Source organism: Opisthocomus hoazin, chromosome 9, assembly GCF_030867145.1.
Source record: "Opisthocomus hoazin isolate bOpiHoa1 chromosome 9, bOpiHoa1.hap1, whole genome shotgun sequence".
NCBI lineage: Eukaryota > Metazoa > Chordata > Aves > Opisthocomiformes > Opisthocomidae > Opisthocomus > Opisthocomus hoazin.
In genome coordinates, this window is record NC_134422.1 from 6,096,914 (window position 1) to 6,120,888 (window position 23,975).

At 40.5% G+C, this 23,975-nt stretch overlaps 1 protein-coding gene across 3 annotated transcripts in view; it reads left to right on the forward strand.

Annotated features, from left to right (window-relative positions):
- Positions 1-23,975, forward strand: part of LRP1B (LDL receptor related protein 1B) — a 760,762-nt gene that overhangs the window by 381,446 nt on the left and 355,341 nt on the right. For 2 of the 3 annotated variants that reach the window (XM_075430359.1, XM_075430360.1), the window contains exons 4-5: positions 1,027-1,155; positions 8,499-8,756. In XM_075430359.1, coding sequence (XP_075286474.1) covers positions 1,027-1,155; positions 8,499-8,756 — 387 coding nt within the window. The remainder of the gene's footprint in view (positions 1-1,026; positions 1,156-8,498; positions 8,757-23,975) is intronic. The other variant, XM_075430361.1, reaches the window with a different exon arrangement.

Here is a 23,975-nt window from a genome sequence, read left to right on the forward strand (position 1 = left end):
TGTGCGAGCCGCTCTGCAGACCTCACTACCAGGAGGTCCTGGAAAACTTGTAGCGCTTTGCTTCGTGCCCATAAAGTCACACCTAGATTAGAATTTGATAAATGAACACTCCCAGATCGTACAACTTAGCTGGAAATGTTATTTCGACGTAATTAATTGTGGACTGAAGTTGGTGTTCTTTTCCATTTTGGAAATATATGACTTCTTAATTCTCTGTCCAGGTATTTGTTTCTTGTTCTATTTTTTCTCTGTTTATAAGCAGTTTGGAGCTCTGTTGCCTTATGTATGTGCTCGCTACCAATCACTCCTCTCTCCAAGTAACAGCGCTAAGCCAGATTCTTCATAAATATAATTTATTATAAGTTCTTCTGCTCTATGGTTGTCATGTTTTGTGATTGAAAATATATCTGAGGAAATAATTTCAACAGCAGTTTTTTAAAATGTCAATTTATTACTTAAACCCTCAACTACTATTAAATAGCATATCTTGATTTTATAGCATTCTGCCTACGTACCCTAGTTGAGAAAATTGTTCTTTATATTTATTAGAGAAATATATAGATTTTGATGTAGTGGATGATGGTTCAGTGTAGGAGTTCTGACAGTTCATTTAAGGCACTATAAGACACTGCCGGCATAAATAGGTTGAGAAGGATAATCAGTTGTTTGCTGTCCGGAAATGTTGCTTCATTCATTAACCCTCATAACTAGTGGTCTCTGGCACTACCAAGAACACAAATGTCTCTCTAACACCAAGCAGACATTGAATACTACTTGAACAAATGAACGTTTCATCTTTCAAAATTAACAGCTATTAAACTTGAAAACTCCTGGCCTTCTGTTTGGCTACTGGAGTAATTTCAACAGCCAACATCTGTGATAAGGCCATGGCTTGAGAAGGGAGAAAACATAAAGCATCGTACCATAGTGACTTAATGACTTCAACTGTTCTCTTAGAATTCTGATTTTTTGTTGAATTTCTTTTTTTCCTAATCCTTAATCAAGATCTCGTTAATGTCTCTTTAGATTTGGATGAATGTAATACATATGGAAGCTGTAGCCAGATGTGTATAAATACAGATGGATCGTACACTTGCAGCTGTGTGGAGGGTTATGTACTTCAGCCTGACAACAAATCCTGCAAGGCCAAAAATGGTAAGTTTTAACATCTTTTTACCTTAATGAAAATATTTTGTGTTTTGGTCCTAGCTGGAGGATAGAGATGAGAAGACAGAAAGAGACGAACAACTTTTCACGTATTACGACAATACTCCAAGGGAGATACTAGAAGTTATTATACGGTTATTATTAATTAAAGCAAAACAGTCAGTTCAGCCAACATTAGAACAGGTCTCAGTTTCCCTGTTCATAAATAAATCAAAGATTTTCCTCACAGCAACAAAGTAGGTTGTTTACTCTGGGAAGACAACGGAGCTAGTGAGAAGACAGAGGAAATGATCGTGAGGTAATTGTACCCTAAGGATAAAAAAGACATGAGTTTGCTTTGTCCTTGCAATATCCCAAGAGGTAAATTTCATGATATACGTACTCACAGTAGGCTTTTTGTTACTTAGTGCATGTTTTCATCAGTAATAGTAAATTGGGTATTTGAGGAAGTTAGTGAACTGTGTTTAATGAAGTGATATTGTACACAGTATTTCCCTCCTCAGCATATTGAGTTAACAATGCTTTTATATTAAAAAACCCCAAAAGTTCCTTAAGCAATTATTCAACATCCACAATGATTCAACACACAAGTATAAAGTTCTGTCTATTATATATTTTTTCAGTCTTCCATTTTGTAGTTGTTTTGCCATCAGAAAATAGGAAAGTCTGCTGGCTTTTTTGAGGCTTCCTCATGAAAAGAGCACTGCTAAATATGTCTGACTTGAGTGCCAATAAGAGTTACCGAGTTTTTTACTTCTTGTACCAAGTTTTGTATTGATCCACACAACATAGCTGAGCAATTTTTTAAAAATCCACAGCGAAGTATTGTGAGATAAGAAAGTCTATACAAAGCAAAAGTATTTTAATATTCTTCTTCCTTCACTACGTGAAAATCAATAACGCAATTCTAGATCAGGAAGTCCCTGAGGTGCCAGTACTGGATTTGACATGAGCCTTTGAGTTCCCCTTCTTAGATCCAGCAGACTGCGTAACAAATGGGTGTTGTAGTGAGCTGTCAGTGTGTTGGTCGTGTTGGTGGAATGAATCAGATTATCAGAGAAGAACTGCTCCTGTGTCTTTCTTAATAATTCATCGTGTTTATTTTACAGTCGTTTTCATCTTTTCTGTTATTTTCAGAAGGGAATCACTAGTCATTAATCAGAGGAATCACGGCAGGACAGTACAAAACAAGATCATGGTGCTGCGAAGAAATGAGCATTACTCATTATATTAGTTTTTTTTGGAAACACAACTGTTCGTTGAACTAATGCTGAATTAAATTATCAATATGATGAATATTTGGGCCAAACACTTCATAGGGCACAGAGGTCTATCAGACACGGGACACAGTAAGGAAGGTGCTTTTATTGCAGAGCTCTTCAAGAGCTGCAGTGACTTGTGAGAGCTTATGTTGCTTCACTGGGCCCGATGTACGGCATGGGAAATAGTGACGTTTCCACGTACCGGCAGGTTGCTTTCCTACACCTTTGCCGTTACATTCATAGCTTCGCTGATCGTACAAGCTGCTTTTCACAAGTTTCTGCCTTGTAGGAAAAGGTTCAAGCAAGGACAAAAGGAAGGTATGGCCCTGCAGGAAGAGACTGGTGAAAAGGATCTAAAATGTGTAGTGGATCAGAAGTCAAAAATGAGTCCATGTCCTCTTGCTGCGCAGGGGGAGAGGTGCTACCCTGGTATGTATAGGTAGGATTATTATTGCCAAAATACATGAAGTGATCCTGCTACTTACTCAACACTGGGAATTCTTCAGATGGGATACACTATCCAGTGCAGGACATCACGCAAGGCAGATGTGGATCAACAGAACAGAATCCAGGAAAAAAAGGTGTCCTAAGGAGGAAAAAAAGAGCACTTAGAAAAATAATCAACTTTTTTTCCTTAAAAAGCCTGAAGAAAATAAGGATGGAAAGAGCAAGCTATCCGCTTTGTCTACATTTGACAAAAGTAGTTGTCAAACAGATAAACAAAATCAGCTAAGGAATATTCTGCCCTGTGTGTAAAAGCTCTGAAAGATAAGAAGCAGCAGGAGAGGTTTAGGTTAGGTTAGGCATTATGTCCGATTTTCAATGTTAACAGCAGACCTGCTAAGAATATGAATCGCCGTCCACGCTGAGATCCTAGAATCCTAGAATCATTACGGTTGGAGAAGATGTCGAAGATCATCAAGTCCAACCGTCAACCCAACACCACGCTGCCTGCTAAACCATGTCCTGAAGCGCCACAGCCACGCGTTTCTTGAACACCTAGACACGGCCCAGTACGCCACACCAAACCAGCATCAGCCCTTTGCCACGTCTCTGTAAGCGGACTGGGAGGTTTCTGAGGATTTACAAGGGGCAAAGTGGAGGAGACGCTGGAGGCCCCGCGTAGGGACGGTGCCGGGCGGGTGATGCCTGTCCGTGAGCACGGGTCCGGGGGAGCCCAGCCCCAGTACAATTAGCAAAGAAGTTCACAGAAGTTACTTTTCTCCTGCCCTTCAGGCAGCCAAGTGCTTGGCTCTGAAGGTGGTGAGGTTTATCCCTCATTAAATTCTGCATTTTCTTCCTCAGCTCATTTAAATAACTTTGGAGGCAGAAACTCTGAGCTGCACAGTACCTTTGGGAAGGGTGTTAAAATAGGTATCAAAACAGCTGGGGGCACACCGTGGGTTTTTCCAGACTTTTTAACCACACTTTCTTTTAAGAATAAAGAAGCGGTTAATGACTGCTTCCGAGGTGAAAATGAAACAAAATATAGCTTTGCTGAACAGAGTTTGAGAACTTCTTTGTTTACCGAGTTTGTGTGCCTGTACTGCAAGGCCTGCATGTGATGAAAAGAATATTTAAGGAAACAAAAGGACAGAATTGGAAATCTTTAGCTGAGGAGAAAAAGTTCATCTTTCTTGCAAAAGTTCCTGGTATGTTTTATATCTGCTTAGACTGCACAGAGAGAAATGCCACGTGAGGAGGAAAACTTTATCTGTAGATAAAGCAGAATGAACTGATAATGATTAAAGCAAAAAGCTTTTTCTGATATTTAGTAAACAATCATCATTCTTAAACTGATTCCATGGCACAGTTTTCTTGTAAAATCTCACAGAACAATGTTTTGAGGTTTTAGAAATAAAGCAGCCCATTTGTGGGGCATATTGTGGATAAATATTCAAAATTAATTTCAAAATAAAGTTTGACGGCATTTTATTCAACACTACTAAATGTTTTTCAGACTTTTATACAATACATATATTGCTAAGAGCAAAGGACTAATAATTTTCAATGCATACCTCAGGAGAAGGGGTTTTAAGCTGCTGGTAAACACCGAATTCTGGTTTTTATCCTTTTCATATCATTGTAGTGGGAATAAAAAAAATCATTGCTGGCGTTTCCGCAGCTTTTCTTTCAGAGCAGAAGTAGGACTGTTGGCAGAGCCAAACGCCTTAGTTTCTGATTTGTTGTGACATCACTTATTGATCTGTGTTTTAGACAAGATCAGGGAGGGGGGAAATGCAAGTCTTTCATCTTTTCCACTACTCTGTCTTAAACATAATTCAAAAGAAGATGCTTTCACTTTAGTCAACAGGGATGAATCATGAAACTTTCCTGGATTAGAGAGCTATTCACTTCTTATCTTTCCTGTAAAATGGAAAAAAAAAAAAAAAAAGAAAACTTGTGAAAAAATAACACACATGAAGTCCAGTTATTTGAAAAGCTGCTGTCGGCTCACTGTAACTCATCCTAGATCTGTCCACAAAACTTTTAAGCTGTGTAGATTCTGTTCTGGAGAAACAGACGAGCAGTTTTTGTGAGGGAGATGACATGATTTTTTTTTCTCATCTTCTTTGTTTGGTTTTCTGCTGCATTGTACAATACAGTCAGTAAGATGCTTTAATTTTTTTTTTTCATTTTTTATAGGAACTTTTAATATTGTTTGTATAGTTTTATCATTAATTTTATTTTTTTTTCTATAAGCAATTATGAAAACAGCCTGTATCTGAGCAACACTGAAATAAGCAGGTTACCTACCCTACTGTGAAAAAAAACGTGATTAACTGATTCAATCCATTGAATTATATCATGTATGGGCTGCTTGAAAAATATAATTTCAAGCTCAGTAATGTCTTTTCTGAATAAGTTCTGCCAGAAAGCAGAGGTATTTTTAATGTTTAATAGTGCCTGCTGAGCAGAAGCTCTTAGCAGTGCCACGAGCCCTGACGATTCCTTTGTCGGCAGCCTGGTTCGATTACAACTGTTGCTCGGGAGGTTTGACGCTAATTCTTTTTCAGAACTCCCTTATGTCTTTGACATTAATACTAAAATGCAGGCTTCCTCTGGAGTTTAGTGAGGTATTAAATCCTCATTACAGTTTGCAATAGGTCAGTTCAAAACAGTGCAAGAAAGGATATGGTTCTCTGTCGCAGCCTGGGATAACTGCACAACCATGCTGGCTGGGGAACCGCAAGCAGCCTCTGTGTAGCCGCTTCCTCTCACAGGCTTTATGGATTGCAGAGGGGAAATATCTCACTTAACACAAAGTATAAGAACAAAAATGATAATAATGATAGAGGATTTTTCACACTGCTGCTGGCTGGGAAAGGCATGATTGAATCCAGAATCAGGCAGTGGTATTATTTTGTGGGAAGGGAGAAGCTGACCACAGGGCTGTTAGATGGAAAAAGAATCCCCAAACTTAGCAGGATGCAGATGCCAACACATCTTTTGTACCACTCTGAAAACTCTCAGGGTTGACTAGGGGATAGAGACAGAAGCTCTTAAGCCTGGTTCTCTGCTTCTGATGGGTAGCAGAAGTTGATAAGAAAGGGGGGAAGAGAGAATTACATACACCAGCCACCTGTTGACTGCAAATGGACCTACCTGGCAGGTTTCAAATAACTTATACTGGCTTATACCACAAGAGGTTGTTTCACAAAGAAGTTCAGTCCCTTCAGTTGTTAGATATCTTCTGAGATTTTTTAAAAAATTCTTCTGCCTGGATATGACTGATGTATTGGTGGAAGTGGATGGGGGACTGATGAGGACAGTCGGTAAGTTCGGAAGGCAATGCTACAGACAGGTGGTTTCGCAGATGTCAGTGTGGGATTTCCTGGGAGGGAGTAAAGTATGTTACAGGGTAGAATGTACGTTATGGAATGAGAAAAAATAGGAAAAGAGTATATGAAATCCACTTGAGAAAGAATACATGCTGATCCATTATAGCAAAGAACTTTCTTACATATCCCACCCGCTCCTCCAAAAAAAGAGATATTGAAATAAAAGTAGGTGGTACCGAAGAACGGAATGTGACACCTACTTCTGTGTGTTTGAGTGAGACCACTGAGCACTGTATTCACCGCAGCATTTTCTTCCCTTTAATCAGACTGGCTGATGAAGTATTATTTGTCAAATCCTTTTATTTATGCAAATTATTTTTTCTCATTTAGACAGCTGGAATTGCTTAGTAAAATTTTGAAAACTTTATTAAGTAGAATGTTGATTGAAAGTACAACATTTCAATACAGCATTTAAACATCGATTTATTCCTTTGAATACAAGCAGATTACCTTGGGGTGAGAGCTCTTGACTTGGCAACGCAAATATTCCTCACTTATGCTTGCAACTGCAGTGTGAGTTTCTATGTTTTAGGGTAATTTTTTGAGTACAGCATCGAAAAGTTTGCCCACTTGACAACACTGTTTAATCTAACAAATGAATGGGACCAACAGAGGTGTCATAGCGGGGTTGACCATGTTGCAAAGGACAACTTTCCATTAAGCGATTCACATGAACGTACCCTATTGCAAAATCAGACATCCCTGTTATTCCAGTTAAACCTGAAGCAGTTTTTAGGGTCACCATATCTTCCTCTCTCAGGGAGTCTGCTCCTAAGGTCCTGCATGAGCTCAGTCTCGGTTGGAGCAGGGCACTGAATACTGCACGATATCTAACAGGAAGGGGACTTTTTAGGAAGCAGTTTCTCTGTCCGCTACCTTAAACACATACATCTGTCTGATTTTTTTTCCCAGCCAATTCACATAATATTTTATGTCAATGGCAATTCCCCATCATAAATTGAAGCAAAGCAATGTCACCCTGATGTTTCTCATGAAGGGATTCTTCCCAGAAAAAAAAGAGGAATGGCTGACATATGATTTTGATATAGATGTCCCCCTGCCAGCTCTGGATTCACTGGGACCTTATTTCAGTTTAAAGTACTAGTCCAGGTCTAGAGCAAGACGTCACTCAATTCCAGCAGCGTAATTCAGCACACCAAATATAACAGACCCCTCGTCCTACGGAGACTGATACTCATTTGCAGTTGACAAAGTCAACTGCATAATTTCCAACCAGCCCTAGATGTTCGAGACTGTAAAGCAATTAAAGATACACCTAGAGCAAGAACAGCTGCTTTTGTGCCCAACGCCGCTCATCATAATGCTAAAAATATTTTGTCTCAGTTACAATTGTTTGTTCCTCTGTGTGAATAACTTAACTTTTTAACGTTTTAACTTGAAGTGGAACATTTTGTATTCATGTTGCATATTCTTCACTGTTGGGTTATGATTGTTCCCTTCATTACTCACACATTGCTCGAGCATTTTTTTAAATCACTAGCAAGGCTTCTGGGCAAAGAGATTCAGGTCAATGTGACAACACTTTACATTGCGGGTGATACCTTAATATGAATTGCTTCTTCATATTTTTGGTTTATTATTGTGACATCAACGGTAACCCAATGGAAACTGAGTGTTCTCTGTTCCCTTTTTGCTGTCGGGACACTCCGTAGCGGGACACTTTCTCCTTGAAAATGCACGGCGTTACGCCCGTCATCTGTGTGCTGTCACCAGGTGTTGCTGCATTGGGCTTTTTGTTAGGCGGGGTTTTGTTTTCTGTAGCAGAATCCACTCCTCAGTTTGTGTCTTATTTTACAGACTCTACTATGAAAAGTACTTCACCTTTTCATGTGTACTCGTAAGTTCTGCAGGTTTTCCTGGCCTTCATTCTTTTAGAAATGCCAGTAATCTGGACAGAAATAATTTGCGTAACTTGTATTTCGTTTTATGACTTGGGCATGAAAAATGTTTCAATAATGATGCTTGGAATTAAACAGAAGCTGTGGGGCTAGGGTAATTAATTTTCTTTAATGATGTGAACCATTAGAACAGCAGGATAAAATAGGCCAGTAATTTGCAATATATGATAGTTATGAAAATAAAACCAATTTATTATATCTCTTAAAACATGCCGGTAAGAACATTAAAAACTGCGTTAAAACTGGAAAGCTAAATATGGTATACACAGTCTGTTAACCCTTTAAATTCTCTTTACTTTTGTTTTTAGAGCCTGCTGATAGACCTCCTCTGCTTCTGATTGCAAGCTCTGAAACAATTGAGGTACTGCATCTCAACGGAAGCAAAGCGTCGGCCCGAACTCCTGTAAAAGGATCTGCAATTTTGACACTCGATTATAGCTACAAAGAGGACACCATTTGTTGGATTGAATCAAGAGATCTCTCAAGTCAGCTGAAGTGCACCAAGATATCAAAGGCTGGGCAGCTAACGGAGGAGCGGACAATAAGCATCGCTCAGTATCTTCACAGTGAGTATCTGACAGGGCTTTGGCAAAACCGTGGTGGCTGTCCTGGAGAGCTGTGGCAGGAGCCTGCAGAAGTGTTTTGGGGCTTGCTGTTGAAAATAGTCCTCAGGCATTAAATACTGCAACTCATACTGAAGCACTTTTATGTTTCTCACTCTTATATATATGTATAAATTCAGTATGAGTGCAATATTTATATCTATGCAAAGTTTGTAAAGATGTGTGTTTTTGTAGACTAAATATAATATGTGGAAGCTACAAAAACAGCAGTGCAACAGAAGAAGAAATGTGAAATGCTTCTTTTTCTCTGGCAAAGTAGTGATACGTAAAGCTTAAAAATGGTTCTTTGATGCTGGGACAATACTAACAATGATAAAAAGACACATGCTTATCACATGTGCTGTCAACTATCATCAGTATGTTAGTTCTTGAAAATAACAAAGTATTTCCTGACTTACCAGAAATAAATTGCTGCCCTTTTTTTGCAATTAAGAAAAAAAAAAAAATATTAAAAACACCTAAACTCATCGTACTGAATTAGTCCTTGGCATTACAGCATTATTTCTCAATCAGCTTTTCAATTTGTGGAACGTTGTTATCTTCTGAAGGAGGTGTTCATCCACTTACACAGTCTCCTGTGAACAGACTGCAAAATAGCAAGCAGTCAAAAAAGTGACATTTTCCTCATCTTTCACAGAAGAGATGCCCACAGATCAGCTTATAAACCGCCGCACTGAGGAGTGTAATGGTGCTGTTAATAACAGGATTCCAGAAACTCGGAACTGGAACCTCCGCTGTTTTACATTGGAACTAGGATTTTGAAAAATCCTTTTAGGTAGAGATGGGCATCAAAGAAGGTTCTGAATGGATCTCAAACATTAAGCATCCCATTCTGGAATACTGAGATCACAAATTTGATGAACGCTCTTAGAGGTGCATGTCAAAATTCTTCATATAGATTGTGCTTTAGACTATCAAGATAGCTGTTGTAAGATGTGGTCATTTCTGCAGAGTAAGGGAGATTTCCTTTAATCTATTTCCCCAATGATATATTTGCTAGAATAGAAAATTCAATTTAAAAAAAACAAAACCAAAAATAAAAAACAGGGCTTGGGTTTTGTTTTTTTTGTTCATCACTCATTGTGGCTAGTCTAGTTTTAGAGGACCCTCTTATCTTACATCTAAAGTATAGCTATATTTTTTTTTCCTTATTCCTATTTTATTGACGAGTGTTTTAACATTGTATTTTAGAGGGCTTTTCATATTCAGATGTCTGTGAGTTCTAAAAATCTGGTATTAGTGTTTGATTGTGCTTTTTTAATTCACTCTGCTATTGATATTTGATTTTCTTATCCTTTTAGTAAGAACGATCAAATTAACCACAGTCCTTAGCAAAATCTGTTTTGTATCGAACTGTATGTGTGCCTGTTTCGTCACTTACCATCATCATCTGAGTGGACTTCTGCGCGGTGTTTTGTAGTTCTCCACCAGCTCTCTCCTGTGTCCCTCCCCCTCTGTTCTCTGCATGTGAAGAGACTTGCTAATCTCTGCGGATCTGCATGAGTGCATCTGTTTGCAAAATTGAGGCTGTATGATGGGTTTGAAATGAATACAGTGCCTGGAATTAAAAAGCTAATCATTTTTCATGCTGCTAGTACACATCAGCCTGTGGTCGCTAATATTTTTTTTAAATTTCACTGTAATCATTCAGTCTTGTTTAAATGAAGAATAGAAATTCCCATGGACAGGAGTCGACTGCAGAGACTTGTTCCAACTTCTTGTTGAATTTTGATTTGGGAAATAGCACTTGGAGGCTTAGAGAAACACAGCTTGGAGTCAGGTTTGGAGCTCTGAGTGACAAAATCTGCAGATTCAGCTGTGGTGGTGGTTTTTCCAGAGGCACGCATCCACAGATGCTCTTCTTGGATTGCTGCAGCGGAGCAGCGGCGATGCCCGTGGTCTGAGCGTTCCTTCTCAGAGGGACAAGGAGTGTGAAAGCTGCTGTTGTCCTGCTCCTGCTCACAGCTCAGCAGTGAACGGTCTCAATGGACTGGTTCACCAGAGCATTGGAGTCATGAGACCACGCGGACAACCCGCGGCTCCTTATGGGAATAATGACTTCCAGAGGTTCACTCAGAACTCATCTGTTGCAGCTTTGTTGGTTGGGGTTTTTTGCCAGTAGTCAATGCAGAAATTATCCACCTGATTAATAACTTCTCTTCCAGACATAGAGCTGGATTTCTGTCTGCAGGGACATGGCAGCAGTCTGATGTTACTGTAGCACTTACACATGCCCGCACACGTGTATAGGTCATTTGGTGGCTACTGCAAAATTGAGTTTTACTTTTAAATTCTTCCTTTTCTTCCCTCCATCTTCTGTTACCCATCAGGCCACTTCTGCTATTTCTCTTCATTGTGTAGCACTACATCTGATGAAGCAAATTAATTCATTTTAACTCCTTGTCAAGAATTTCGGCCTGAGGATTTTCAAGTGCATTCTCTGGCAGCTCAGGCCAAATAAATAGTCATGCCCATGGAGTTATTCACATGCAAATGGAAGGTCTGTTCTTCACAGGAGGCTGATTTGTGTGTATGTAACCAGAAAGAGGATATTCTTAAAAGTATTAGGAAAATAAAGAAAAGCAGTTCTTAACAGTGTTTCTTGAATTTTGTATTTCACTTTACTTTGTATCCAACTGTATGTGTGCCTGTTACTGGGGTAACAGTCTTCTAATCTTCATTTTAGCTGTCTGGAAGAAAACATCTTGTCTGAGTGTGATACAAAAAGTGGTAGAGAAGTCAGTTATACGAAGTGATTAGGACTGTTTGAAGTGGACTTATTCAAAGTGTTTGTTTTAGTGAAAGCAAGTAAGTCTTGTAGTTAGGAACAAAGAATGTAAATCATATTTTAAGATGAAAGTCTACGTTAAGAAAACCAGGGACTATGAAAATTGCTGGTCACATAGAACCAGCTCTATGTAGTGAGCAGAAGCTTTGCATTCACAGAAGAAAAGAAATTACACTCCTTTAGTATCCAGCATTCTCCCTGGAAAGACAGACCAGTATGACTTCGTTTTGGTGTCTCTGCATCCCAGATGGATACAGCCAGATTCCTCTGAAGAGCAGCGTTACCTTGATCTGCAGCTGTACCTTGTTCTGGTGCGGGTAGGAGGGGTGTTCTTGTGCCAGTGAGGGCAGAGGAGATGCAGAGGCTCAGCCTGCACTCGGGTGCCACTGACTGCAGGAGAATGGGGTGCAGCTCCGGTGACAGCAACCCTTGTGCTTAGATATTGAGCTAGTTTCAGGCTTGTAAGATTTATTGTATCATGGATAGGTTTTGTTTGATAGGTTTATGCTTTTAAATAAGGATACGTTCCTGCCAGCATGGTAATATCAGCACAGGCATTTTCTCGTCTTAGCCAAGGCCAGGCATTGGCATGTTTCATCTTTGTCTTTTTAAGACCAAGAAGTTTTTGGAAGAGAAGCTGGAAAATTTCCTCTTGGAAAGATTTACGCAGACAGTGTCTGAGCCAAATAGGCTTTCAGGGAAGATTCTCATTTCTGTGCAACCACTGCCCATAACAGGCATGTTCCTTGACACTGAACTCACAGTCCACGTCCAGTTACTACTGCAGGACATTCAGGAACAATCATTTAAGTCAAGTGCTACCTCTGGGACCAAACTAGCAAGAATTCTTTTTAATGGTATGAAGGTGGAAAATCTCTCACCATTTTCTGCCCTTCCAAAGCCATGATGTGCAAGCTTATACTAATACTTCTGTGTGTCAGAGTGGGGAGGCGGCAAGAGCAGCATCAGATAACAGAATCTCCTTCTTCCTCGGCATTTTTTGTCTCCATCATTACAAGTACCAAGCACCTTTTATGCTTTCTAAACGAGCACCGGGCAGCACAGCCTGGGTTTTAGCTACTATTCCTCTGCAGAATATAACAAAGTCTCTTCTGGGATGGTGCTTCAGAGCATGATATTTTCTGCTTGGCTGGGATCTGATTCAGGTTTTCTTGGCATTCAGTTGTCACAGCACACCAGCACGAATCCTGGAATGCTTGTGTTTAGCTTTGTCACCTCCTGGTGTTTTATACCTCCAGATAGTCGATCCTGCCTCGCCTTGGAGGGCATGCAGGCTTTTCTGTTGGCAGATGTGCTTGTACAGGACTGATCTGGATGAGAAGAAACCTCTTGCTTCTTCCGTACTAATTCAGTTTTAATCTAGCCACCTTCCTTAGCTCGCCCTACTACAGCACGAGGGAAGAGTCGCTCCGAGGTTGGAAACAGGTGATGGGCGTGGGGAGTCATAGTCTCCAGTGAGGAGATGTATTTGCCCCTCTGCTTCTGGAACCCAGCACCTTCTGCTTGCCCTCATGATCAAAAGCCAAAGCTGACTTTTTGGCTCTCCCACTTTTTGGATGTGGTTGCCGTGAAGACTGTCAGACAGGGAGCCCAGAGGATCTGACCAGGATCCAACAGTGTCCATTTGGTTACATTCCTGTTGCCCTCCATGGTTTTTGTCCCCAGAATTGCTCCCCTCACCCACTGACCTGAAACAGTCCCTAGCAGTGACTAACCACAGCTACTAACGCTGTGTTCAGATAGCTGCAGTCATTTAGCTTGGTACCGATGAGGCTCAGTCACTGAAGGGAACACAGAGCACTAGAGATGGTGCTTCTGTCAGCAACCTTCCTGTGAAGTTCCTGTGAATATTCATGAGAAATCAAAGCAATGTTTGCTTCCTCAGAAGGAGAACAACTGTGCAAATCTGAGAGGAGGTGTTTATTCCTACGTACAGTCTGCCCTGAGCTTGACCCCAGACAGGTGCTATAAGCTGTCATGGAGTCGCAGAACGTGATTTTTCTTCTTCTTCTGTGGTAGACAGCCCATGCTTACACACCTCCTAGGAGATGAGCAGAAATGAGAAGGCTTCATGACAAGGGACATTTACACCTCGCATGGCACTTCAGTAGGTGTTCAGGGCACCTGATGCGGTAATGGGAGCCAGAAAGGGACGTGAAGAAGAGTATCCTAAAGACATATCACAGCATACTTGTCCTGTATATGGCATCCACTCGGCAGCACTAGAGCCCTGGCTGATCTTACATTGCTGTTCTTGCATTTCTGGGAGGACTGGACAAACACTGTTTCTAGGACAGTGACCTTTCTTACTTTGTCCAAAGGTGGGGTTGGGTTTGTTTATTTTTTATGGTGACAATATCTCATTCTTTGCTCTAGACAGAGCCATCATTAAATATACAAAGCTAGGATACTTTTCTCATGTATTTAATATTTATTCAGCTTGCATTTTCTATCTCCTCTTACTGCCCAGTCACTCAGTCTCCTGAGCTCCTGCAGTTCTTCAAAACTGACCCCCGTCTTTACTATTCTGGAAACCTTATTTTTATTATTGGACTTTATCACCTTGTTCATGTTGTCTTCCAGGTGACTCGTGAACATTATCTCACACAGGTTCTAGCACAGACCACTGCTGTAGCACTTGGTGATACTTATCGGGGAATCAGGTTTGGTTCCCATCTTAAGTAGTTACACAGGTCCATCACTGTCATATGTGTAAGACCACATCTTTCCTGAGTCTTCCCTGATGTCTTCCTGAGTTTCTCTTGGGACTTTTGTATGTTTCCATATCTACATTTTATTTCACTTTCCATGTGCTTTTAGCTATTCCCTTTCAGAGCAGCCACAAGTCCATATCTTTAGTTGCGTGTTCTTCATTGTCCGTGGCCTGATATGGGAAATGCTTCCTTTGCATCATCTTTGCATCTGTCCATACATTCAGTCCTCCTTCTCGTGTAACTGGACTTGTACAACTTTTGATCCAGTATTTGATACAGTTTTAATAAGGTGCTTTCCTGGTGCAGAATGGGCTTTTATTTAGTGCAGTAAACAACGCTGTCTGATAATTGTCCTTTTACGTGCAGTTTTTCTGCCCCCTGTAATACAGAACTCCTTTAGAGACTCAGGCCTGTACAGAAACTTCCTTTTATCAGTATGCTTCTATCTTTAGCTCTTGGCTAGTCTTTTCTGAGTATTGGTTATACATAGCCTTTTTCTGATCACCAGGATTACTAGAAGAAAAAGGGTAGTTCACATCTTTTTGCTGAAAACATTAATTCAACCTATCTGTTCCAACAAGCATGATCAGTTGGATGTCATCCTTTTATTGTGGTGGATATTGCAAATCCGGTGTCTTATTTTGTGAATAGCATTCGTGTATTTGGTGTATATCTCGGTACATGATGGTGTTTGCACAAAATTTAAGATATAACCTGTGAGAACAGAGATCCTAAGAGGGCCGTGCATATATCAGGAACTTCTAAATGTTAGCTGCGAAGGATCTGTCTGCTGTTGCTGTGTCTTCGGGATACAGTCCTTCCAATGTGACTTGAGGATTGTGCTACCGACTTGAATAGTGTCCCTGTAACACTGCATTATGTTGAGGCACAAGCTTCCGTGGCAGATGCTCTGAATCAGTGACATTTCCCTCCCAAGTCAGGTTGCCTGCACTTAATCCCTTTTTACATAAGAGCTATTTATTAATTGCTTGTTAATTGCCAAGAGTGGAATTTTTCAGTCATTCAAAGATCTACTACTACTGTTTCTTCAGGCTTTGTTACCTACCCAGTTTCCAAAATTCATCTTTTGTAAAGACCCTGCTTCTGTCCTTAGCAAAGCTGGCATGCTGTCTGGCATGCTGTCTGTTTTCTTTTTGTATGCTTTCCAGTAGTCATGCCTGGACAGTTAATTCTCAGACTGAGTACAGAAAATAAAAAGTCTCATCTCAATGTCATTGCTCAGTGCATATTTGGGATTGTTGGGGTTTTTTTTTGGTTTTTTTTTCCCCTACTATCCTCTAAACTCCTGGGATCTTCCTGGGACAGACTCCTGTACGCTGTCTCTGCAAAGCCTACATCTTTTCATGTCCTTATTCTCAGTTCTGCGTTGCTGGATTCCCTTCTCCCCAGTTTGTCAGCTTGCTAGCTGACTGTTTTTAGACTTCCATCTTAATTAACTTCATTGTTGTTCTAACAGTGATGCACGACTAACTTTTGTGTGTCTTCCTTACATCCCAGCCACTCCTTGATAGCAAAGTTCTTGTACTGGGGAGGAAATCCAAGAGCAAGCAGGATTTCTCCCACAGCAGCAGAAGGATTTTGTAAATAAAAAATGGACACTCTGATAGTATCAGTAACCATTTACATGTATCTTTATCAGGCATAATGCTGAGGGACTCTTCCTCTCTGTTAAACTGAATTATTTTACTCCTTGTAAAAGAGTAACATCTGTATTTTGTTAACAAGGTTTTGAAGATAGAGTAAAATAATTGTCAGGGCTATAAAGATCTAATGTAGAGATAAACAGGTTGCCACAAATATAAAATGCACAGTTTTGTAGTGAATATTTTGCAAATGCATTTGTAACCCCAGACAGAAGAATAATGAAATGTCAGTAAGAAAAAAAAACACAAATATTTTTTCTTCTGACATGTGGAATTAAATGTTTTACGGGATTAGATGCACGTTTTCTCATAAACCTTTGACATCCATATGCACCACGTTGGCTTCATTTTGGTTTTTACTTGGTAGCCACTGGAGTTCTTTGTAATATTATTACACATATTACAGTTCTTTGTAATATGATTTTCACAAAACCAAAACTTGTTCTACTTCTGTAAATCCACTGTGGACTTCAGTAATGGGCAAATGTCCAGGGAGACGCAGGCATTTGCATAGGGCAGCCTTCTCAGAGATCAGGAAAGATGCTCCCTTGTTCCTCTGATTCCAGCTCTGGCTGAGTGGTTTCTTTTCTATCTGCTGAAACCAGAAAATCCTTTTTACTGCTGCATGCTGCAGATGAAACAAGAACAGAAGGATGTTGCCTTTTACAACCAAAACTTGTACCTTCTTCTGATCCCATGCAGGCTCTAAACGAGACTCTAGCTACAGCAATTTTTAGAAGTGCTCTGCTCTTTACGTTACAGCTTTTAAGCTCCTGAGATGTCCCAAGTGTTCACAGAAGCTTATCTTCTGCCTCTCTTCTAAGGATATGAGTATATGGGAGAAATAGAAGAGGATATAGTTGTCACCCGCCCATTTCAGTGCACGCTCTTAGAAAGTGTCTCCAGTGACAGTAACATATCTGATTAATATTTTAGTGTTAGATACCATCAACTGATTATATATGCATGATTTTTTTTTTCATTTTCTACTGGTTCCTTATTATTTAATTTATAAATTTCACATTTTTTTAAGGTATAGCTAGTGGTTTTCTTCCTAAGTGGAGATACTTCTTTGTAAATCGGTGTCACACAATGCTAATCAAGGTTGCTTCAGTTAGACTGACAGCAAATTTGCCACTTCCTTCCAGTTATTAATTTATTAATGCAAATAGTTCGTTCAGACTTCATCCAAAAAAAACACTAAAGTCAACTGAAGAAGTCAAACAACCTTTCTTTTTGCGTAATGGGCTTCAGATCGTGTCGTTAAAATTAGTTCTTCTGTCTCGTAGAGACTTTTCTGAGACACAAATCATAGATTGCAAGTTGCACAACATTGCAATAAAATTAAAAAAGTCTGTGGCTTCTTCAAAAGTACTTTTGTCCTTATAGGAGTGAAGGGGATGTAAGAAAAACTGTAAACCTAAAATACTGTTTGCTTACATCCAACATCGTAACTGGTGCCGTGTTTTTATGTCAAAATATGATGCCAGTTGTGAAGCACTTGAGCAATTACAGACCAAAGTCCATCCCAGGCAGAGATTCATCCAATAGCTAAAAGCAGAAGGAAACGGTGTTCTTTCAGCAAGGAGCCTGAGGAGTTTTAAGAATGCTCTGTGCTGTACCCGCTAGGTACAAAACTGGGTCTACAGGGCATCGGTGCGGTGACCCAGAGGGTCACTTGGCACAGCCCCGATGTCTGTTAGCAAGGACGTAATCACGTGTGCTCTGACTTTGCCCTTCTGCAGCAGATGCATAGGAACCCAAAAAACTCTGCCTGCTCTGCCTTTCTGGGGAAGGAGCAGGAAGGAAAAAATCTGCTTACATTTTATGCAACAAAAAGAGTACTAGAATAAAAGCACAAGCACTACAAGCTGCCATCTAGCTGGTGGCCTCTACTAATTGTTGTGTTTTGTAGCTCGTGTTTCAGTCCAATGCTTTGTACTGCTACAGGGAAAAGGGTAAAGGTAACGCTTCTCATAAATGAATAAGAAATTGCATCAATCCAAGTAAATCTGAAATCAGAAGCTACATATCTAATGAAAAAAAAAAAAAAAACAGTTGCAGTATCTTTGTCACTGCTGCTTGAGAAATTCTAGAAGCTTTATCATTCTGGGGTCTGGGCTGCTTTCATTGCTCACTATTGCCTGGGTGTCTGATGGAGACACACCAAAGAGGTTGTATGGGTCAGGATGAAATAAAGGGCTTGTTCTTTACTTAGTACTTTATCAAGAGCTGTGACAGAAAGAGGAATTTCATGTTCGAAAATGTTGATAAAACTGTGATTATTATTTGCACTGTGGTGGACATGGCAAATTAAAACCACCGTCTGATTTGGGGGTTTAACATATGACTGTTTTTTTCAGTTTTTGACTTCTGTGAATGGCAGAAGCAATGGCTAGCTCAGAAAGTATTATCTGTAGTTCATAGAAATACTTTTGTCTTCTCAATCCACAAAACTTACATTGTGAATTCCTATTTAGAATGAAGCAAATGTGATTTAAAACTTTTTTTGACTTCAGCTTGGGAGTAAAACCTTAAATGCTGAAAGCCTTATGGAACATGTAAGTGTTATGAAATAAATCAAATAGAAGAACAAATCCTAATCTTTTTCACTGTTTGTCAGTTAGGTTCAAGAAAGTAAAATGTTGTTTTTTCTTTGCAATTTTTAATGGGGATTTTAGTGAAGCTCTTATTCTGAAACTAAAAGAACTACCTGTAACAAAGCTTTTAAGCAGAGTAAATCACTTTTGCTAAAGTAAATATATAAATATATAAATTTCTTAGTCGTGGAAAAAAGCATTTTAATCATTGTAAGTAATTAAATGAGAAGAGAAGGACAGAGCATGCAAGAGGTTGGTCTGTTTGTGCAGAGCTGAAGCATTTCATCACCATGTCGCAGAGCAGCTGGGGCTTGATGTATTGGGCTAGGCATTCACCAGGCCTGGAGCTGATGTCCCAATCTAGATAGTCTTCGCATGTGTAATTGCATAAAGGCCCTGTCACACTACAGAAGCAGAAAGAAGGAGCTGTGAGGGGTGTGTGGGGATACCTGCCACGATTGGCACTTCCAGAGACTCTCCGTCTTTACAGCATTATTGGATTTGCCTGTTGTTTGTTGCTATTTTACTGAAGTATATAATTCCATTTTTTTTAATATGGGGGAGTATTTTTATGTTTAAGGAGTGTTGCAGTTCAGCCTCAGTTGGCAATAAAGAACCACACAGTTGCTCTCTCACTCCTTCCCCCTCCCTAGTGGGACGGGGAGAAGAATCGGAAGCAAAAGGCAAAACTCGTGGGTTGGGATGAGAATGGTTTAACAGAATCACCAAGGGAGAACAAAACAACTACAACAATACTGACAAAAATAATATACAGCATGCAATGTTCTCACCTCCCAATGCTCAGCTTGCTTCTGAGTAACAAATGCCCCTCCTTCAGCCAGTTCCTTGCTTTAATACTGAGTGTGAGGTCACATGGTATAGAATACCCCATCTGATTGGCTGTTTGGGTCAGCCCAACCAGCTTGTTGTGAGAATTAACCCCATCTCAGCCGAACCCAGGACAAGGGGATAAGTATAATGTGATTTAAAAGATCAGTGCTGTTTCTCCTCGAGTTATGGCCAGACTCTTTTCAGTGGTGCCCAGTGACAGGACAAGGGGCAATGGGCACAAACTGAAGCAGAGGAAATTCCCTCTGAACCCGAGGAAGAACTTCTTCCCTCTGAGGGTGACAGAGCACTGGCCCAGGCTGCCCAGGGAGGTTGTGGAGTCTCCTTCTCTGGAGATATTCAAGACCCGCCTGGACAAGGTCCTGTGCAGCCTGCTCTAGGTGACCCTACTTCGGCAGGGGGGTTGGACTGGGTGACCCACAGAGGTCCCTTCCAGACTCGAACATTCTGTGATTCTGTGACGAATATACTGAAAATATGTATTTTCATTGTAAGACTCTTTAGAGGATATATTGGTTTGTCACTGAGTCTGTTCAATTGGTTGCAAAATTCAGGTTTGTTTTTAATAGCCATGACCACTGTTAGCTTCAGAAACGAACCTGCTGGGAAACGGCAACTCAAGTAAGATGAACTAATGGGAAAACATATTTTAAAACAGTCTGTGAATGCACTGTAATCCATGTCCTGTGTCGTCCAAAATAATTGGTCACAGTTTCCGTTTTTGGGGTTTTTCCTTTTGCAAACGTCTACTCAGGCAGACAATTATTCTTTCATAAAGTAGACTGACAAAAAAAAAATAAACTATTTGAAGATAGCTGTTCTGAAAAGAATTGAAATACCCTTCTGCGTGAGCTGTCGCAAAGCCTGGAGAGCCTCGCGCGAGGCGGTGCCGGCTGCTGCCCGGAGGACGCTGGGCGAGGGGAGGGCAGATCCTGGGCAGCGCCCGGTGCCCTGCTCCCGCGCCGCTCCTGAGTGCCGAGAGCACCAACACCGAGTGTCCTGCTGCCTGCAGGGTCACTCACTGAGTGATCCCCCCACTCAAACGAGGGGTTTAACATCAGGGTAGCCAATAAATATTGCTATAAGGAAGACACAAGCATACCTTGCAGAGGGGACCCGGAGGAGGGAAGCCGTGCATATTCATGTATCTCCGCTCTGTTTCTTTGCAAGTATTGGGACAATTTTTTGGTATTGTTTACATGAAAGGAGGAGTGATCTAGGAAGAAAGGCAATATGCTGGTAGTCAGGAGAGCACTGTTTTTCACGAGACTTACGGGGTGACATTTAGCAAGTAAACTTGTCTTTTCCCATCTAAATGTAAAAAGAGAGTAACAGTATTTCCATGTGCCTTAGGGATGCTGTGAGGTTTAAAAACTGAAATGCTAAAATGATAGGGGATGCCCAAGGCAGAAGCAGTTGGCACAAAGTACACGAGACTTCTGTGGTTGAGAAGAGGTGGGATTATGGCGTCGGTTCTTTCTGAAGTGGCCGGTTTCAGGAAGGGCTGGAAGCTTGGTGAAAGCAAAGTCCAAGTTCTGCCAATACAAGAGCATTGAGTCTGAGCCATGCTGCTGGAAGCAACCGCTGTTTGAGTGGTTTGTGAGGCTTTTTAATGGAATCTGGGGTGCTATTCTGTTTTGAGATCCACATGTGGATCCCACCACTATGGCGATGATGATAGAAACAAGTAAACAAAAAAAAGGGGTATCCTGATGTCTGGATGAAGATGCGTAGAAAAAAAAAAAATGTGTAACTCTAAATCAATGTTTTATTTTTATTTCTTGAATTTCTGGAAAGAAATTTGCAAGAAAAAATAACTACTTTTTTTTTTTTTTTTTTTTAAGTGCATCAGCTATTCCTGTATTTTGAGTCTGGGCAGTTGTCTGCTTTGTTGGTCAGGTCAAGTATAATAAATAGCAGTCTTCTTCTCAAAGGTTACTATCTTACTATCGAAAAGATGTAATAAATGGATGAAAAAAAAGAAAACGATAGATGGGAAGAAAGGGAGGATGAGGTGATGGCTACATGAAGATGCATTTGGTATAGTCAGGTGGCAGTCAGCGCTCACAGAGACGAAGAGTTGTGTTTGTTCGCTTTGCTCGAACTGCGAGACGAGGGTGCTCCGCCGAGCTCTGGGGCGTTTGGCAGCAGTACCGGCGTGCCGATGGCAGCAGGGGGTGATGGCAATTCCTCTGTGAGCGGGAGGGACACAGATGAAGAAAACACCTCAACGGCCTTTGATATAAGAAGCAATTTCTTTTCCTTTCCTTAGCAACCCTAAAACAAGAGGCTAGCTCATCTAGTAAGGTAAGTAATGTGGTTTTCTTTCAGAGATATTAAGTGGAAGAATGAGGTATATATTTGCCTACCGTGCTGGTTATATTTTTCATAATTGAAGATATTTTTAAATTTTCCAGTATTTTCTAAGTCATAATTCTCAAGCTGGATTTAAATTGGACTCCTTATGCAGATTTTAATTATCTTAGAAGCAAATTAAGTAATAAAATTTATTTTAGCAAGACGTTTTCTTGGAGAGTGTAATGTCTTTTCCTTTTCCCCTAATATGTTTGAGATGAAGATAAAGACCTTTGTGCCCAATATGAATATATCTATATATCAGATCGAAACAGTCTATGGTCAGTATTACCTTCTGATGAAAATTGAATGTAATAATGCCCTTTGGGGAAAAGAAACAGATTGATTTATAGCACTAGGTCATGTCATGTGCTGCATATTCATATTGTCTAGACCATATATTGCTAATGGCAACTATGGTGGGCTCAAAATGAAATCATCCTACAAAATTATGACCTGCATTTTACCTGCAAGAAACTACAGCATACTCCAGATCCTGTGATCCAGTGTTGTCTGAGAAATGTTACCTTCTACAAAAAACACACAATATGAGTTTCCTTTGTTCCCTAACCCTGTCTTCAAGAGCTGACAAAGATAATTTACTTGTATGTTATCCCCCCAAAAGTGTTTCCTAAAGCACTATTGCCTGCCTCTGGTATTGAACTGCTCAAACTTTCTCTGGAAGTCATTTTCCCTAAATACTTTGTTTTGCAACACTAACTCCATACTTTATTGATGTGTCTTTAACATCGTAATAATCTACTGCTTAGCATTTTTACGGGAGGATGTGTAAGTGGCCCTATTTCTGTGTGACGGTGCTTTATGAAGTGCAGAATACATGCGGCGGGCAGTCGTAGGAAGGTGGAAGGTTGCAGCCTTTTGCCTTTGATGGAAGGTGCTTCAACGAGGCGAGTGTTACAGCCTCATGTAGCCACGTTGCTTTCCCTGCAGCAGTTCTCTTAGTCCACATGCTTGATGGGATGCCTATCACGACTGAATTATGCTTTAATTTTAACAGTGGATGACTTAACTGCTTTGAAGTAAATAACTGGGTTTGATTTACAGTCTCAGCAGACTTACAAGAAGCTTTTGAATGTGTAGTTAAAAAAAAAAAAGGCTGTTGTAGCTGTGTACCTCTGTAAATCTGTCTTTATTTTTCAGCATGTAAGCAGGCTGCTGGGACCCCATTACAAGTTTAGAATCACCGGGCAATGTGTTTGAAACTTAGTAATGCAGAAATTAGAAATGTTATGGTTTTCAACTATTCTTACTTGTTTCAGACATGATGTCATAAAATTCACTCCTTACAAAAATAAGAATACTCAGGATTAAAAGATAGGACCATTCAGAAGGCCTGTATTTCATTGTTCCACAATTTTTCCGTGCTCGTTTGAGCTGTTGGCATCACAGTCAGCTCTGTGACTCAAGACCCAGTAACAGAAAATTTCAGTCCTTTTACTCATTCCAGAAACTTGATGCATTGGGTGGTAGAATTGTTCTGTAAAATGAGTAAAAGAAGAAATTTGCGAAGAAGTTTAGGACCAGATTTTGCTACCCTCCTTTAAAATGCTTGGCGAAGGCACAGACCCAAGCGTAGCTGGGGTCCGACAGCATCACCTTTCCTCTGAATGCTCTGGAAACAGAGGGATTTGTTAGAAGAGGAAGATGCGATTTTTTTCATTATTATTGATCTGTAGATCCCAGCGTACCCACTGGGAGGAAGAAGTTTATTGTTAAACCTGCATTTCTCTCTTAGTACGTGCTCAATATTCAACCTCAGCCAACGTACGATGGTCTGTCTGTCATAATAACGCGCCGTTGCCTGACTTCCATCTGCAGTAACATGCCTCGCAGCAGCCTCGGAAAATGAGCCATAAAAAACCTGAAAATGTCGCCTTCTTCTGTAGAAATAGAAGTGTACAAAGGGACTGTGGCAAGGCAAGGTGTAGGTAGAACAGGGCCACCGGGTGGGCTAAGATTGGGTTTTGAGCTGAGCAGCAAACTTACATAGCTGCTTTAGAGACCCCAAAACTGGCTTCTGTGAGCAGATCTCATCATCAGTGCTCACGTATTAATTCATGGAGGTGAGGACTGACAGGGGTCTTGCAGGCCAGACTTCATGGGGTCTCTTGGTCTTCATGGAGTCCTTTGACTCTTCATGGAGTCTCCTG